At 42.1% G+C, this 16,626-nt stretch overlaps 1 protein-coding gene across 2 annotated transcripts in view; it reads right to left on the reverse strand.

The window, feature by feature from the left end:
* Window positions 1-2,851: 2,851 nt before the first annotated feature.
* Window positions 2,852-16,626, reverse strand: part of LOC147420242 (uncharacterized) — a 67,678-nt gene continuing 53,903 nt past the window's right edge. The window contains exons 2-4 of one of the 2 annotated variants that reach the window (XM_086505040.1): window positions 11,632-11,712; window positions 11,376-11,467; window positions 2,852-3,059 (exon numbers count right to left, since the gene is read on the reverse strand). In XM_086505040.1, coding sequence (XP_086361166.1) covers window positions 3,015-3,059; window positions 11,376-11,467; window positions 11,632-11,712 — 218 coding nt within the window. In that variant the 3' untranslated portion in view covers window positions 2,852-3,014. Of the gene's footprint in view, window positions 3,060-10,156; window positions 10,599-11,375; window positions 11,468-11,631; window positions 11,713-16,626 lie in introns of those variants that run through there. The other variant, XM_086505039.1, reaches the window with a different exon arrangement.

Genomic DNA, 16,626 nt, shown 5'->3' on the forward strand with positions numbered 1-16,626 from the left:
CACATGCACCTAACAGCTCGGTAAAAGCAAAGAAGTTACGATGCCACAACCCTAAATTCGTGAAAGTTTTTAAATTATTTTCCTATTTCTTGAGTCTTTCCACGTATTTTCCTGCGTAACATAGCCCTCAAGCTCATTGGACGCGCTCTATTTTCTCTCTCTTTCATATGGCCCTCCAAATGACTCTGAAATTTCCTAATGTGTACTTGCCTCAGATATAACAATGCTTTACTTAGTGTTATTTAAGTTCTTTACTATGTGCTTGTAATCTTTTCAAAATGCATGTATAGCTTGAAGGTGCCTCCAACTATTTTCATGTGTATGGTATTCTATTATAGTTCTTAAACGTGCTATATAGTAATGCATCCAACTGCTTCCAAATGCCACATAATGATTCCAAATGCTTCAGGGTCTTCCAAGTGCTTGACAATCCATTCTTGTGCGTTACTATGCCAAGTGCTTCTCAGTACCTCCATGTGCTTATTAGTGATCATGACTCCTTCTTAATGCTTTAATATAATTTCAAAGGATTCCAAGTCCTTAAAGGTGCTTTCGAATACTTTTGAATGATTTCAAATGCTTCTGCTTCCAAATTTTTTTTATGCTTATATATAAGGGAAGTATGTGCCACTTCCCCCAACTTGCGAGCCCCGTTTTCATGTGATTCTTCGCGTCCCTTGTATTCGGCACTTTCTTGCAATATTGATCATTCGTTCGTGTCCCTCAATCTCGTGTCCCTCTTGCGTTCAGTTTTCAAGTTGCGTTCTTGTGTATGCGTTTGCTTGCCTGCAGGTCCCGTTTGCAACGCAGCTGAGCCGGCGCGGCCCCTTTTCCCTGACGCCCCGAACGAGGGCGTCACACTTGGTATCAGAGCTTCGGCTCGAGTCCCCGCCGACCCAACGTCGGCCCGTGGCCCGTGGTTGTCACCACGTTTTCGGCCCGTTTTGCCCCGTCCCTTGCGTTTTCTCCACGTTCCCTTGAGTGCTTTCAAGTGCTTCCAATAGCTTTCAAGTACTGAGTGCTTTCAAGAGCTCAATACAAACTTTGAGTGCTTCAAAGTGCTTCTGCCAAGAAAGTCCTTTGAGTGCTATCATGTACTTCCCAGTGCTTCCAAGCTCATCCTGGTGCTTCTGGTGGATGTTTTCCAGTGCTTTCAAATGCTTCCAAGTTCATCCTAGTGCTTCCCAGTGCTTCTGAATGCTTTTGAGTGTTTTCAAATGCTTCCAAGTGCTTCCTAGTGCTTTCAAAATAGTTTGAATGCTTCCAAGTTCTTCCTTGTGCTTCCCAATGCTTCAGAATGCTTATGAGTGCTTCCGATTCTTCAACATGATCGATATCAAGATGACACACAATTTCTTTGATTTTGGCCATAGGAAGGGTAAACACAATGGGATTGGTGCACTGCTCAAAAGAGCTCTCACACATGAACACTTGAAATCTGACAGATGGATGCTTCATAATGCTTCAAGTGTTGTTTCATTCCTCAATGCAACCCTCAGAAAAGAATTTCCACAGACATGCAAGAAAGTCAATCATTCGTTCTGGGAGGTCAAGCTCGATGATGTCGATAGAGACACAACGTGGGATTGCATGCGCATCAAAGGGTCTCAATCCTTTCACTGTGCTAAAGGCTGCAATCAAACAGATGCACAGGCTAAGGCACAGACTATTGTCTTGCTTTTGCCATACGTGCATCAAAGGTCAATGGAGGAGATGCGCAAACAAAGAGCCCGTGGAGGGATGGGAGTACTTGCAAATACAACCCACGGTTAGGGATGAAAGGGATAGACAAGCGTCAAGCAAGGATGAGGATGAATATACCCCCATATACTCTAGCCACCATGACGACCTTAGCAATGCCTTGATGGTTGGCCAAAACTTTGCAATGACTGCAAAGGAGCCAGGCGCAGACTTCTACATCCTCAAATGCTCTAAGATAAATCATTTGACCATAAACTCTGAAACGGATAAATGGCACGTCCATATTAAGAAAAAATCGTTTGTCTCATTGAGGGACTATTCTACAACAAGGTAAATGGGTTAGATGATACCTTTATCATTTTGGACAACAAGCCCACTTCCCTTATCTACTCCCACCTAGTGCGATGCATCATGTTTCCAATGTGCCAGAGGGAAGGTGAGTCTAATGTATATGATATGTCAAATGATGTCTAACGCATATGATATGTCAAATGATGTATTTGAACAAATCTATAATAGCATGCTCCCAGAGGAGAACTTGTACAAGTTCTATCTATGTGATCATGCATACTTTGCCCACATTTTGTACTCAATCAATAGTATTTTAACCAAGTGATAGCATTTTTCTAGCACTTCACCACCACAAAAGCACTGCTTGGCAGTACTTTACAGGACCTCACCACCACTGAGCACTACTTTTTCAGCACTTCACTACAACACAACACTCCTTGATAGCACTTTTCCATCACTTCACCACCAATAAGCACTAGTTGACAGCACATTTCCAACACTTTACCACCACAAAAGCACAACTCGACAGCACTTTACAAGATCTCACCACCACTGACACTACTTTTTCACCACTTCACCAAAACACAACACTCCTTGATGGCAATTTCCAGACCTCACCACCAATAAGCACTACTTGATATCACATTTCCATCACTTTACCACTACTTAGCACCACTTGACAGTAGTTATCAGCACTAATAACATACACACTCTAACACTTATCAGCACGTTCTGTTCCATAACCACTTGAAAGCACTAGCTATGCACTTTGTACTACTTGAAAGTACGTTCACACTACTTGACTAGTACCTTACAACACACTCAAGATAAGAATAAAGTAGACACCAACACAAAAGCATTTCTATATAAGTCTAGATTCATTATATTTGGTATAAACCGATGTTAGCAAATGACGGCTATAGAAATTTTCCCATCGTTGGGCGCTTATATAGGTCTTTTGGAGTATGGTCGGGGGTCACTTTTGGGAGGGATGGAGAGGTAATTTTTGTTGGGACCATACCTTATAATCCACAATATCCCAGTTCCATTGTGTAAGAGCCTCCTTCCTGCATCAAATGAACACTCACTAATGATTTTTTATATGTCAACACTCTCAGCCCATTGTAACACAAATCTAGCTACATCCTATTTCAAGAAATGTTCCCATTGCCTCTCATTTTGCTGCTCCAACCCACAAAGAATCACATAGCAAGAAGGATCATTGAAGTACATTTTATATAAGGAGTCATCTAGCACTTATGTGTATGATTTATTGAAAAAGATACCAAAAAGTTTGTAGATTTTTAAAGAACAATGGCTTTGAAGGGTTTTCAAACAACCAACTGCAAGCACTTGTTAATAGCATGTTCCAACTTCCGCTGAGTGCGAGAGGTCCACAAAAATATCTCTGCTACTTGACTTAGTGCAAGTAAGAAAATTTATGTGTCTTGTCGTAAGTAGTAGGTAATGTTCTCATCCCCTATTATTTTAGCAAAGTAGAGCATTGATACATCCGGGGGTAGCCTTGTTGTGCATTTAACATGCACGTATGCAAGTACATTGTTGAAGTCAACAATGACTACCAAATCCATATTGACATTGAAGCGATCGATGTTGTGAGGAGGATCTTCGCAAATCAATGTGATGTACATCACCAGTGGGTGGTGGGCATTTTGAGCCAACGATTTGAGTTTTAACTACAAAATACATGAATAAAATCTAAAAGAAAACACTTATATATTATATTGTCAAGAGACGGTACGATAGCATGAAAAAAAAATACAAAGATGTAAGCTAAAGCTTCTTGCATGCTCTAGATTTGGGGGGAAGTATGTTAGTACTTTTTTGGAGGTCAAGGGCCAGCCCATCCTCCACCTGCTTATTTCTTTTAATTTGCAGGGTTCCATCCATTTCTAGATCCAGCAACTCAACAATATTGTCGTCCTTACCGATATCAGTACCTAGGTTTACAATAATAAGGCAAGTTAGGAGCGAGGGTAGTAAATGGTGATCACAATGAACACTCTGACCATGAACCAGAGATAGGAGGATAACAAGTAGACAAAACCAACATTACCTTTGTTACTTGCAGAACAAGGCGTCACCAACAATTTTCCGCCCCTCAAAGTTCTTGTACTTTCTCACCATGGTGTCCAGGTCAAATATCTCGTCCACATCGTCCGTGAACGATGTGGAATCGCCTCGGTCACATCTCTTGTCAGCCACCACTGGCTCACCTGAAACATAGTACACATCTAGTATACATTAAAAAGTAGCATTATTCATGTTCTATGAAATCGCCAGTTTACCTACAGACTCCTCATACACATTCCCAAGGGTCCATCACCTTGCTATAACAGGTATCTCCCATTGACGGTCCGGTACAACATACTTGGGCTCAATCGCGCAAACAACAAAAGAGCACAAGGGATGGTACTTGTGAACACATGGCAGATTAAAAACCCCTGCTGCATGTTTTCCTAACAGCACTTGTCCACAAGCCACAATTTCCACAAATTATAACTGTATCCGCACTTGAGACGGACTTGGAAGGTGGAGTAGGCACTAGAAAGGCTCTGCCCTCTCTCTTTAGGAATTTGCAGGGCTCCTTCATGAAGGAGGCATGCCTTCTAACCTCACTCAGCACCCTCTACATTTCGTGAACTGTTGTCTATACAAAATGAAAAATAAAAGAAAATTATAAATTTCACAACCAATCATGAAGCTTGAAGGTTTATCAGACATTATCACTTTCAAGCACTATCCAGAGCACTTGGAAGCATAATGAAGCAGTGCTTTAAAGTACTTCAAAGTGGTTTCAAGTGCTTGAAGATGCTTTAAAGAAGAAGCGTTTTCAAGTCAAGCACTCGAAAGCATTTTGAAGCACTTTAGAGTGGTGTAGAGAGCCTGGAAATGCCCATAAGGTGAAGCAGTAGCAAGAAATCTCAAGCATGTGGAAGCACTCTATAGTACTTTGAAGCACATTGTAATACTTTATAGCACTTTGATATTTATGAAGCACTACAAATACTTTGAGGCACTTTGAAACACTTTAGAGCACTTTTAAGCATTACCAAGTACTTACAAGCACTTCAAAGTGGTGTAGAGAGCCTCGAAATGCCCATAAGGTGAAGCCGAAGCAAGAAATCTCAAGCATGTGGAAGCACTCCAAAGTACTTTGAAGCACATTGTAGTACTTTATAGCACTTTGATATTCTGGCGCACTCCAAGTACCTTGAGACACTTTGAAACACTCTGGAGCACTTTTAAGCATTACCAAGAACTTACAAGCACATTGTCTCAAAATTTTATAAGCGTTATCAAGCCTCATGCACTTGGTAGTGGTCCTAGCACTTCAAAGTACTCTAATCACTTTCAAGCGCTCTAATCTCTCAAGTGATGTCTAAAGCACTTTGAAGTGATCTAAGAACCTAAAAGCTCACAACAGTTTAGAAATGTAAGAGTTTAGTACCTGCATTACAGACACCTCCTTCTTCATATTTGTTGCATTAAGCCACCACCAATTGAAAGTATCTTGTTAGCACTACAATCTCAGCTTCGTTTTGGAAAATAAGACCTTCATTATCTGATGGAGATGCTTTCAATACACGCAGTTTTGTTCTAAGTCTCTCCATCACGATAATATTGGAGCACAAGTTGAGTAGTTGTCTTCATTGCACAGCCATAAATCACGTTTTTTTGCTACGACGGATTTAGCAGAAGCGACCTTCTCTTTAGCTTTATGGGCCTGGTGATCAAGTACATCTGTAATTTGATCCACCCACTCTATGTACAAGGGTTGGGATGCAGTCTCAGTTTGTTTCGAAGGGAGATTGGACGCAGTAGGACCATAGGAGTCCACAAACAAAATCCTTACATTGTCCTCGTAAAACATGCACACCATAATCCATCATGAACTTCATGACTTTCCTATTCAAACCACCCTTTTGTAACTTGACATTCTCTAAGACCATGCCACCGATCACTGTCCATGCAATCTTATGGCTTTTAGGTGCTGCTTTGGCTACTACACAATTTTCATAGGCAAAGCCCCTTGCAAACTTGGTCTCATGAGTTCATCGTTGGAGGGGGTAGCCTGGTATACCTTCTGATAAAGGAGGCGACAATCGTCATAGAGGTGGTCGTGCACCATGTGGAGGAAGACCTTAATCTCCTTCTTCTCAGGTACCTTGAAGATAGTGAACCACTGATTAGCTGGCAAGTCCTCGTCGGTGAGCTCCTTGGGCAGCTTGCCCTCCATGCTCAACCCAAACTCCTGATGCAACTCTAATATTGAGTAGCAAAATCGAGAAAGTTTCGGATACTCCGACAATGCTATCAATAAGATCAGGAGAAGTTAGTTTTGTTGCCAATAGTGAGATGCATGCATTGCTTAGACAAGCAAAGACTACCATAGCACCTTTCCGAGCTTACTTTGTTGTTGGAGGACCACATTTAGATCGAGAAGCTTCAACATGCTCCGGTTCTGTTGGCGTGTATAATGGGGTCTGCTGAATAGACTCTGAATCTTGAAATGGGTCCTTGCCCTTCTTGGGGGGTGTGGTCTTCTTGGGAGGTGGGAGTGCTCATCTCTATATTGAGCGATGGAAAAGCAAGGTAGCTTCTGTGAGAAGGGTGGAGAAGAGGAGGTAGCTTCTATGAGAAGGGTGGATAAGAAGAAAGCATTTTAGCTTCACACGTAGGTGTCAGGTGCAGGACCACATCAGTCACATCAATTCTTAATGAGGTCTTTGGAAAACAAGGACCCCACACCATGCGTGGTACCACCAAAAGATGAAGTGGTACCACCTATACATGCTTCACTTGGTAAGCCTAATGTATTTTTCCGGATTCTTAAACTGGAAGGTGGCCACTTGGCATGATCTAAGTCGTTGCCCTCAAGCCGCCTAATTACACAGTCAAGAACCTCAAACTTGCTTTTAAATAATGACCTCACGTGCTCTTTTAAGATTATCATTGCCGACAACCAGCTATGTATCGGCACATAGAAACATAAAGACGACATTGATGCTTGTCCCTCCTTCTAAGGATCTACACAGAGCTGGAAGCCAACATCATCATCGAACTCACACAAAAGAGTGATCAGAAGTTTTGACACGCCTAAGGACGACATTGACGGGATGAAGGCTTTTACAGTGTTTGCTCATTCTGAACAAAGCTTATAGATTAAAGGATATGGAATTTACTCTAAAAAGTAAAGCAACATTTTATGATACTAGACAATGTGGAGATACATACATCCTTAAAAATGGGGTATTGCCTTGTGGAAGTTATTTCACATGCTTAGTTTTGGTGGTGAAGCTCTCCTTGATAGTTGTAACTTGTGTGAGGATCAAATTGTTCAAGCAATAAATAAGTGCTTGATTGAAGGATTCTCTCTTGAGACTCCATAAAAATGCTCTTTGCACCATACTAGAAAGGGGGATCCTCCCCATCCTTCACATGTGTTTGACATGGTCATACGTCCTATCTAGAAATCAACATCGGTGGTGCTAAATTGAAAAGCATTACTAGACTCTAGCCTTGTTGAGGCTTTGCACAATGACACAAGAGTGTCTCTAATAGTAAGCAACTCGGCGATGAGCCCTTCACATCTTTCATAAATAGGATCCAATGTGGAAGGCTTTCATCATTTGACACCACTTCAGCTTGGAGTGTCTGAGATTCCAAAACTCAACATTCTCAATTTTAACTATTTCAACATTGGCAGCAAAATTATCATTGCCAAATAGAAATTCGGCTACGGACCTTCAAACACATTGCACAGAAGTATCCGATAGAATGTGAAAAACTCTTCATCACTTGACACCACTTTATAGACCTTTGTGGCCAGTTTAGCTCTTTGGTCCTAATTACATGTAATACATCCAAAGAGGTTGCATACATGATTATAATAATACAAAATCACCCCTCGAGTTTTTGTGAGATATACAATGCTTCCTCTCCCCTTGTTGAAGCTACAAAATGGCACAGACTATCAATATTGAGAAAGTTTCTCTCAAAAGCCTCTTAGCAATTATCTTACCCTTTTTTGGCTCCAATTTATAGAAGAATATCATTAAGGAACTTGAAATAAAAAAATTGTGGATTGGTCTAAGTTCTTGGAAAATTTATTGATAAGGGAATTTCGTAATACCCCTTGAACGAATGTAATGTAATAGTTTTACATATAGTGGATGCACCGTACACTAGACACAGAAGGTCATTTAAACAATACAAACCTTACTTACAAAAGAAGAGTTGGGAGTTCATTATTTTAATGCATGAAAGATAAAACAATGTTTTCATGCATGACATATAGTCTACAGAATGGCTTTACAGCCATCTCTAGAAAGAGGAACCAGCCAATCTGCTTATCTTCTCATTCAAAGTTGTCCTCTTTGGTAGGCTACTGCAATCTCACTCTTGGATTCATCTCTTTAACCAATGCAAATAGCTGCAATGAATTCTCACTCGACAATTTATGCCTCGCTCCAAACTCATGGAATGGTTGCTTGTCAATTACAAAATCAAGATTCCTTATCTGCCGCCAAGCAAGAGGAGAGAATACCACATAGCTAGAACAACACTAGAAAAACAAAAGTTTAAGCAAAAGACCAGGAAAATGGTTTACTACTTTTGTAGGCATCTCTCTATAAAGCAATCAAATGGGATTGTGCAAGTATAACAAGCTTCTACACGTCAAAAGACCATCGGAGAAATGCATTGACTCGTAGAAAAGGGACTTCGAGATTATATACAAAATGCTCAAGGCTAAGACTTTGCCCGTATGGTCAAATCTTAATTCCTTTTAAGAAAAAAGAAACCTTCTTAATATTGTATTATGCAATGCTTCAAAGTCTTGATTTCAAAGGATGGCTTAAGATTTAGCCACACATTCAATATCTTAGCCTCTAATGTGACTCCCAAATTCTGTAATATTTTTCTATACAAAATGGCCATTTTTGGCTCAGAGAGCTCTCTTTCAATTAAAATTGGGACTCAGGAGTGTCACTGGAAAGAGTTCTTAAAACCAGTAAGGAAAAACAACACGAAATCCTCCAAACCATGGCAGTGGACCGGAAGGGAGTCAGTCGCTCGAGTAGTGGACCAAGGAGGTCTCAGGATTCTTAACCCAGTTGTCCATGTAGTTGTCCATGTTGAGGCCTGCTACACCAAATTTGTGGTCTCATTGGCTAAACAGGACCAAGCTTGAGCTGTCATGACCAAAGATCTGTTATATGCAGCTAAACTTGGTTCGAAAGGTGGTAAGTGGAAAGGAGGAGTTTCACAACAAACCCTTAGCCCTGACATAGTCTACCCTAAGTCTGGGGGCATCTCAGGGGAATTGGTAAGGAAGTGCAAAAAAGAAGTTGGGGTCTTAGAGTGGGGGGAAGAAACCAAATACTTCAAGAACTCCATCTTGCAATGGTCCCCCTAGCTCTCGAAAGTTCTAGGACACCCACAAAGCCCATATTGGATAGAAATTGCCAAGAAAGTGAAATAATACGGCTCTGAATCGGCTAGCTCACTTCTAGGACAGTAACGATAAGAGTTGGGGTCTTAGAGTGGGGGGAAGAAACCAGATACTTCAAGAACTCCATCTTGCATTGGTCCTCCTGGCTCTCAAAAGTTGTAGTACCACCACAAAGCCCTTATTGGATAGAAACTGTCAGGAAAGTGAATAATAAGGCTTTGAATCGGCTAGCTCTGGGACGGTAACAGTAAGAGCTGGAAAACAATCGACCTTCTAGCAACCCAATAAATGGCTATGAGATATTGTTAGTCAACAAAGTGATAAAAGAGCTGGACAATGTTGTAATGCCAATCTCTGAATCCGAGTTTGAGTGGAACGCCTCGAGATGGCTCAAAAGTAGTCTTTTATGGAAACCCCATTTCAAAGGCAAATATCATGCAATTATACACGAGAATAATTGGTCTAGCCCCCTTAACAAAATATGGAAGAGACAATGGCCAGAAAAACGGTGGGAGCAAGTCATAGAGAACATCTGGAAGCCAAAGTGACCGCAATTTATGAAGATATTTCTATGGAAGGTAATGTGGGACGCTTTACCGACGGGCGTTAAGATCCAGGCGAGAGATGGGTTACAATTTAGCCACATGGTCAAAATCTTAGCCTCTCATGTAAAATGGGGACTCGGGAAGATACCAAATTCTCTAATATTATGTTTATACAGAATGAACATTTTGGTGTCAAGAGCTCTCTACCAAAAGAGAGCTCTCTTTCAGTTGAAACCTATAGGTTGACTACACCCACCAAGAATGCAACTCCCAGCACACCTATATACCCCACATTGTGGAGAAATGACAACATCCCTTTATAGATGAAATCTCATGGAGAAATGCATGTTTAACAAGAGCTGAAATGTGACAATGTCGAAGGAAGTCGTCAATTAAGAATTGGCAGCTTTGCTGGCTGTAGATGCTGATAACAAATCTGCTTCTGATAACCTTTTAAGAACCTCTCCATCTTTGAAGAGCCATGTGTCCCCTTCACGAACAAACTGACTTTTCTCCTCCAATGCTCTGCAGTCATTTGGCCCTTTTTTTCTTTGCCCGTAGATTACTCGATAAGAAACACTTGACTAAAACAAAACCAAAAATATCATGATCAAGTCACATGATGTGATGGCCTTTCCAAGAAAATGGACTGCACTTCTAATTAAAGCTTCACTGTCATCATTAATGCTCAAGAAGAATCTTAGAAAACACTCATCCGGAACTATTCGAGAGGTAGATGGACTAAACACGAAGGCTATGCCTAAATTTCTATATTCTTTCAGGTGTACTTACAAGGCTTTCCATGGACACGACTCTAAGAATCCCATGCACAAGCACAACCCTTCGTCATTCGGGAGGACTACGACTAAAGAGGAGAGGGCATACCATGCCAACGATTGGAAGGCTAGAGAATGTCTTCATCTCAAAATACGAACTTGGTAGGAGGGATTATTCTAAACCTAGGTTATCCTTCAAGCACTGCCGACACAGTATCACCACCGAAGCCAGCTTTGCAGTTCTTATCAGCTGGCAGTGAGCATTAATACCTACTTAGAAGGCAAGAAATATGTGGCCCTCAAGTATCAAGCCTCTCAGAAATACCTACTTAGCAGTATCAAGCATTAATACCTACTTAGGAGGCATGAACAAGTGGCCCTTAAGTATCAAGCCTCTCAGAATTCTTTCCACAAGTAAATAGATAATGCAAAGTTCACTATTTTCCCACTCTTAGAAATTCACCTAGCTTGCTTAGGATGTGAAAACCCCTCCAAGGCATGATGCTTCTGCTAAAGAAATGGATTAGTTCTTAACCCCACCTATGCAATGCAACAAAGGAAAGGAAAAAGGATCCTGCCCTTTACCTCCTGATCAGTGATGGGTTCATAATTCATTATTTCAAGCCTGTGGAATCGGATCTGGTCACAAGTTGCTTGTGCATTTGCAGCCAAGTTATCTGCAGCCAGAGTACCACAGACTTCTTCAACCGATACAAATCTCACAATTAAGTAAAGCTGAGAGGAAACAGAAAAGAAGCATGGCATGCACATGCCAGTCTTCCACACCAGAGCTCGCAATGGCAAATAAACGTTAAAACAGAAAGCAGATAGTAAAATTCACCTCCATAATCCGGACTTTCTGGATGTGTTGTACACGCAATGAATCCAACAACACCCCTGGCGAAGGCACTATATCGAGCTCCTGTGTCAAAACATTCCCATCAATTAGAACAAGTCCCATGAATAACCAAGGGTTTCCTTTAGCACACTGATTGCTTTTAGTTGGGCCATCCATCCAAATAAAACCCGCTACAAGGTATCATATCAGCAAGGTCCAATTGGAAGTTTGCGATATAAATGCTCATTACAAACTCTCAAAGGAAATAAAGCAGCAAGTAGTAGACCATGGAATCTAACATTACCCCTGTTCCAACAAATCCAGAAAGAATAAAGAAACGCTCCATATAAAGCCATACAAAAAATAGCATTAAGCATGGGTTAGCAAGCACATGACCTGCATGTAGCTCAACTCTAGTCATATAGTAGTTGTAAACCTGACCCATAGTTTAACATGCTATCATTGAGATCATCCTAAAACCACCAATGAGAAGAGTCATAGAAATGCTAAAATATTTGCACAGAACATTGAAGAAACATGCTTGATTGTATATGATTAGAGCTTACATATTATCAGAAGGGAGAAGTATGAAAAGAGGACTAAGCACATAAACCAAAAAGAAAAAAAAATAGAGATTGGAATTCTGCACATGTGCACTCAATTAAACCAGTAATGGCCCACTACACAGCCATGCTATTATATATTTTACAAAGGATCTTGCTGATGTCTATACCCACCATATATGAGAGGCCTCAGAACTTGAAAACGGGAGGGCACCACGTGCCAATAGAAAAGAACAGACTGAATAGACTTTTAGCACTTCAATAACAATTGAAGGCACGACACACGAGACGTGGAGTGGCGGAATTCCACCCAAGAGAGCACTGGCCCCAAACCTTGGCGTCCCTTTTGGTATTTCTTTATATTACTTGAACTCGGTACAATGCCGGTACTCACGCTCTGCACCTTCACCCGGAAGAGTGCCAGAAACTGAGACCTCTGCTCATATTTAAAGGAAAACTGGTTACATGAAAGTAGTCAAACTCAAAAGCATATGGCCTGAAAAGCTGGTGCTGAAAACTGCCCAACGTAAATCACGGAAATCCGTATAGGCTACCATGTCGTCAGATCAACGTGAAACACGGAATTCCGTACAGGCTGCCACGTCAGCAGGTCAGCACAAGGTGCGGGTGTCCGTACAGCTGCCACATCATCAGGTCTTTACGCGCTAGTGTGTGTGTGTGTGTGTGCGCCGGCTTTATTTTAATGTCTTTAGGTCCCCTAGGCCCCATCGGATGGAGTCCCATAAGTTGATTGGAACTCCTCTTTAAACATAGGCCACTAGGCAAGACTTTGCAAGTTGGTAAAACTTCTTCTACTGCTTCAGCTTCTTCACTTAGGGTTTAAGCCTTTGAGCTGCGATCTGCAGGTTGGCTCCGTTCTTCAATGGCTTGGCACGTCAACAATTTGTGACATCCCCCCTTCTTGAAAGAAAGTAATCGTCCACGATTACAACGTATCTACAAAACAACTGTAAGGTGCAGCAGAATGAATGTTTGCACTTTGCTCAAGATAGTGTTCCGAATTGTGCTCAAGGTTCCTTTTGTTCTTATGGAAGGGAGAGCCTTCCGCTCTTAATGAGAGAATGCTATGATCACAAACAAAGTGAATGGACATTGTGCGTGCAAGTGTATGAGACTGAGAGATAGAGAGAGAAGAGAGATACGACACCAGAGACGTTGTAAAACCCTCCTCTGAAGGCCCCACTCTCGTCGACGAGAGTGGTCTACTTATGATTGCACAAATTGGTACAAACGGTATGCATGCAGCGTAACCGCGAAACGTTTCAAGGCCGAAACGTTTCACCCTGAAACGGGGTGTTTCACTACGAAACGTTTCAGTCCAAAATGAGAGCACAGTGAAACGTGAGACCGAAATGTGCGTTTAGTGACTTTGAAACTAAAACTATGGTAACTTGTTGTTAGTGAAACAGCTTGTGTTTCACTTGGTGAGCAAAACGTTTCAAAGCCCGAAACGTTTCACCTATCCTTACCTGCCGAAACGCGTTTCATGGTGACGCTGTATGCATGAGACTGATGCAAGTCTAGGCTATGTCGACGATGACGACAGTGATGACGAAGTCGACCTAAGGGCTGAAATCTGCAATCTTTCTACTGCTGTCCAAAAACGCTCTAGGCTGAAATCTGCGACTAGTCCAAAAACGCTGATTTTGGGGCTGTTTTCTGTGGGTCTTTGACGCTGAAAATCTGCAAGTTTACGGCTGAAAACTAAGGTTCTTAAGGGCTGAATCTGATGGTCTATCGGGGCTAAATCTACTACCTCTTTTAGGGCTGAATCTGCAAGTTGTTCATTGCTGAAAAAACGTTGCAGGCTGAGGTATTATGGCGGTGCAGATCTGATGCAAAAACGCCAAGGTGAGGATGCTTCCAAAAACGCTAGCTGTTGTGGGATGCTGCGGGAAGATCTGGTGCAAAAACGCCAAAGGGCTGGGCTTGCTGGCGATGGTGCATCTGCTGAAAACGCTATGAGATGTTGAAGATGGAAACACTAGGGGATGCTGCTTCTTCTTGCTTGGTGGGGGAAACCGCCAAGGTCTTGTTGAGAAGTTGCCTGCTGAGCTTGGCTCCTGTTGCCTCTTCTGCCAAATAGTGCTAGCTCTAGTTTGCTTATATACAAACTTACTCAATTTGCCCTACCTACTTTCCAACAAAAGTCACTTAAAAATAATAATTGAAAAATGTCAAAAATAGGAAAAATAGGCTAAATGCACTGGAAAATTCCCCGGATGGAATCTGATGGGAATTCTTATGATCATGTTGTGTGCAACCGGAGGATATGCATCTACACGAAGTGACTGGGCATGCACGGTCTGCAAACAGACTCACAAAAGTGTTAGATCACTTCTAAATCTAGATTGACTGGGCTGACTAAACCATGCTGTAGCTTGTCCACGGACACATAGGGTTGGATGTGTCACGTAACATCCCCTCCTTTTCAAAGTGAGGTACTGTTACCGAACTGTATGGCGTTCAGGGAGATCGTCAATAGCATCCGGAATCCTGGAAGGGACTCTTCGCCGGCCCACTCTGATGTGTGGGTCGTGCGGTACTTGAACTTCATAAAGGTCTGCAACGCTTGCTTCTTTGGGCCGCGCCGAAAGCGACACAAAGTCTTCTGTGGCTCCTTCGATGCTTCAACTTCGTCTAGAGTCATGCTTCTTTCTTCTTCAAGAATCTCCATAACTGAAAATTCCTGAAACCACTTCCAACACAAAAACATGGACATACCCATTCTATGTAAAGTGAGTGGAAAAAATCTTGTCTTCCTTAAAGACTGTGCATGCAATGTAGATGAACAAATAGATGAAGTGACAAACCGTTCACCACACACACGCAAACAATGCGATCGAATCTTTCTCTTCTGATCTAAAGCAATCAACTGTAGCAATTCACATCGGAAATGCCCATGCTTTGTGTTCATACTTTCATGTACTCTTTCTACGACTGTGTCGTGCCAAGGAAGAGACATGAAATGTGACTTCCTTGAATGCATACTTTTCAGCTTTTCATGAAAAACCCACATACATTCGTGCTCATTCATAAGTGAAACATGTTCAACGTACAATATGTCATGCCTAGGAAAAGGGATCACATAAAGACGCTGACTAAAATACAGGAAACGATCACGAATGAAACACTCGAACAATGCGTGTGTATCAATCATGCGAACACATAATACTTCATGTGAGGGTTCTTTGGACCTAGGCTCGAGAGCCAAGATCGATCCTTCGTGATTGATTGAATCTGGAACGAGGTTAGCTTTGCTAGAAAAAGCATCAACTAACACATCATCCTTCTTGTGAACAATCACATCCTTTTCATGCAACTCATCATGCTTGTGAGAAATCACATCTTGATCATGCAAATCATCATGCTCGTGAGAAATCACAACTTGATCATGCAAATCATCATGCTCATCATTAACATCCAAATCATCATGCTTATCATTGTCATTCAAATCATCATGCAAATCTTGACTTGAGGAACTCCCACGATCTTTGGCTGGTTCGAACTTCGAGGCAAGTACTTGTCGAACCAATTCTTGAGTGCGTAGTTCTCTTTGAGCCTCACGCTCGACCTCCAAGGCCACTCTTTGAGCTTCACGCTCGGCCTTTCTTTCTGCTTTTCTTTCGTTTCATTCATCGCACTCGCGTTCTAAAGCAATGCGATTTGCTTCTTGTTGTGCGGCAATTCTTTCTTTTTCTTTCATCGCGCTAAGGACCTGTTGTTCTGCTTTTCTTGCTAGTTGTGCCAACGCAACTCGATTCGTTCCTTGTTGTTGTGCCATCATGTCCAACATCGACTTGACCATCGCCTCCATGGAAGTTGGTATAACTCGTGGCGTAGATGGCGAAGGGGGAGGGTCAAAAAAATCTCTTGGTGGGGAGAACTCTTCATCACCTCTCTCATGCTCACCACCTGTATGCGAAGTATCCATTCCGCTTCGGGTGATAACCATGCACTAGGGTCTTGGGTTCTTGGGTTCTTGAGGGTCTTGAGGTTCTTGAGGTTTTCTTTTGCTTGCAATCTGTGTTTGAGAAGGATCTTCTCTTCACCCGAGTTCTACTCCTTTCCGCGGGCGCACCCCTTCGCGGCCTTGCGCTCACACCAAGGTTGCTTTTTCCCACCTCACGTCGAGTAGCCCGCCGCTAAGTACACGATCTGCTCTCAATGAGTAAAAAGAGGCACAAGGGGAGGCTGGGCAAGCCCTTCTTTCCTGGGATCCCTGTCACTCTTCAAAAACAAGATTAGGAATCGACACGCCCAAGCGAACTTGGGTTCGTGCGACCTCAACAAGCAAAAAAATTTATGTGGTTCTTGTGGTTCTTTCCTTGAGTGATACAGAACACTGCCAAAGCTCTGATACCAATGTAAGGTGCAGCGGAATGAATGTTTGCGCTTTGCTCAAGATGATTGT

The sequence above is a fragment of the Adiantum capillus-veneris genome, chromosome 28 (assembly GCF_014529385.1).
Source record: "Adiantum capillus-veneris isolate H3 chromosome 28, ASM1452938v2, whole genome shotgun sequence".
Taxonomy (NCBI): domain Eukaryota; kingdom Viridiplantae; phylum Streptophyta; class Polypodiopsida; order Polypodiales; family Pteridaceae; genus Adiantum; species Adiantum capillus-veneris.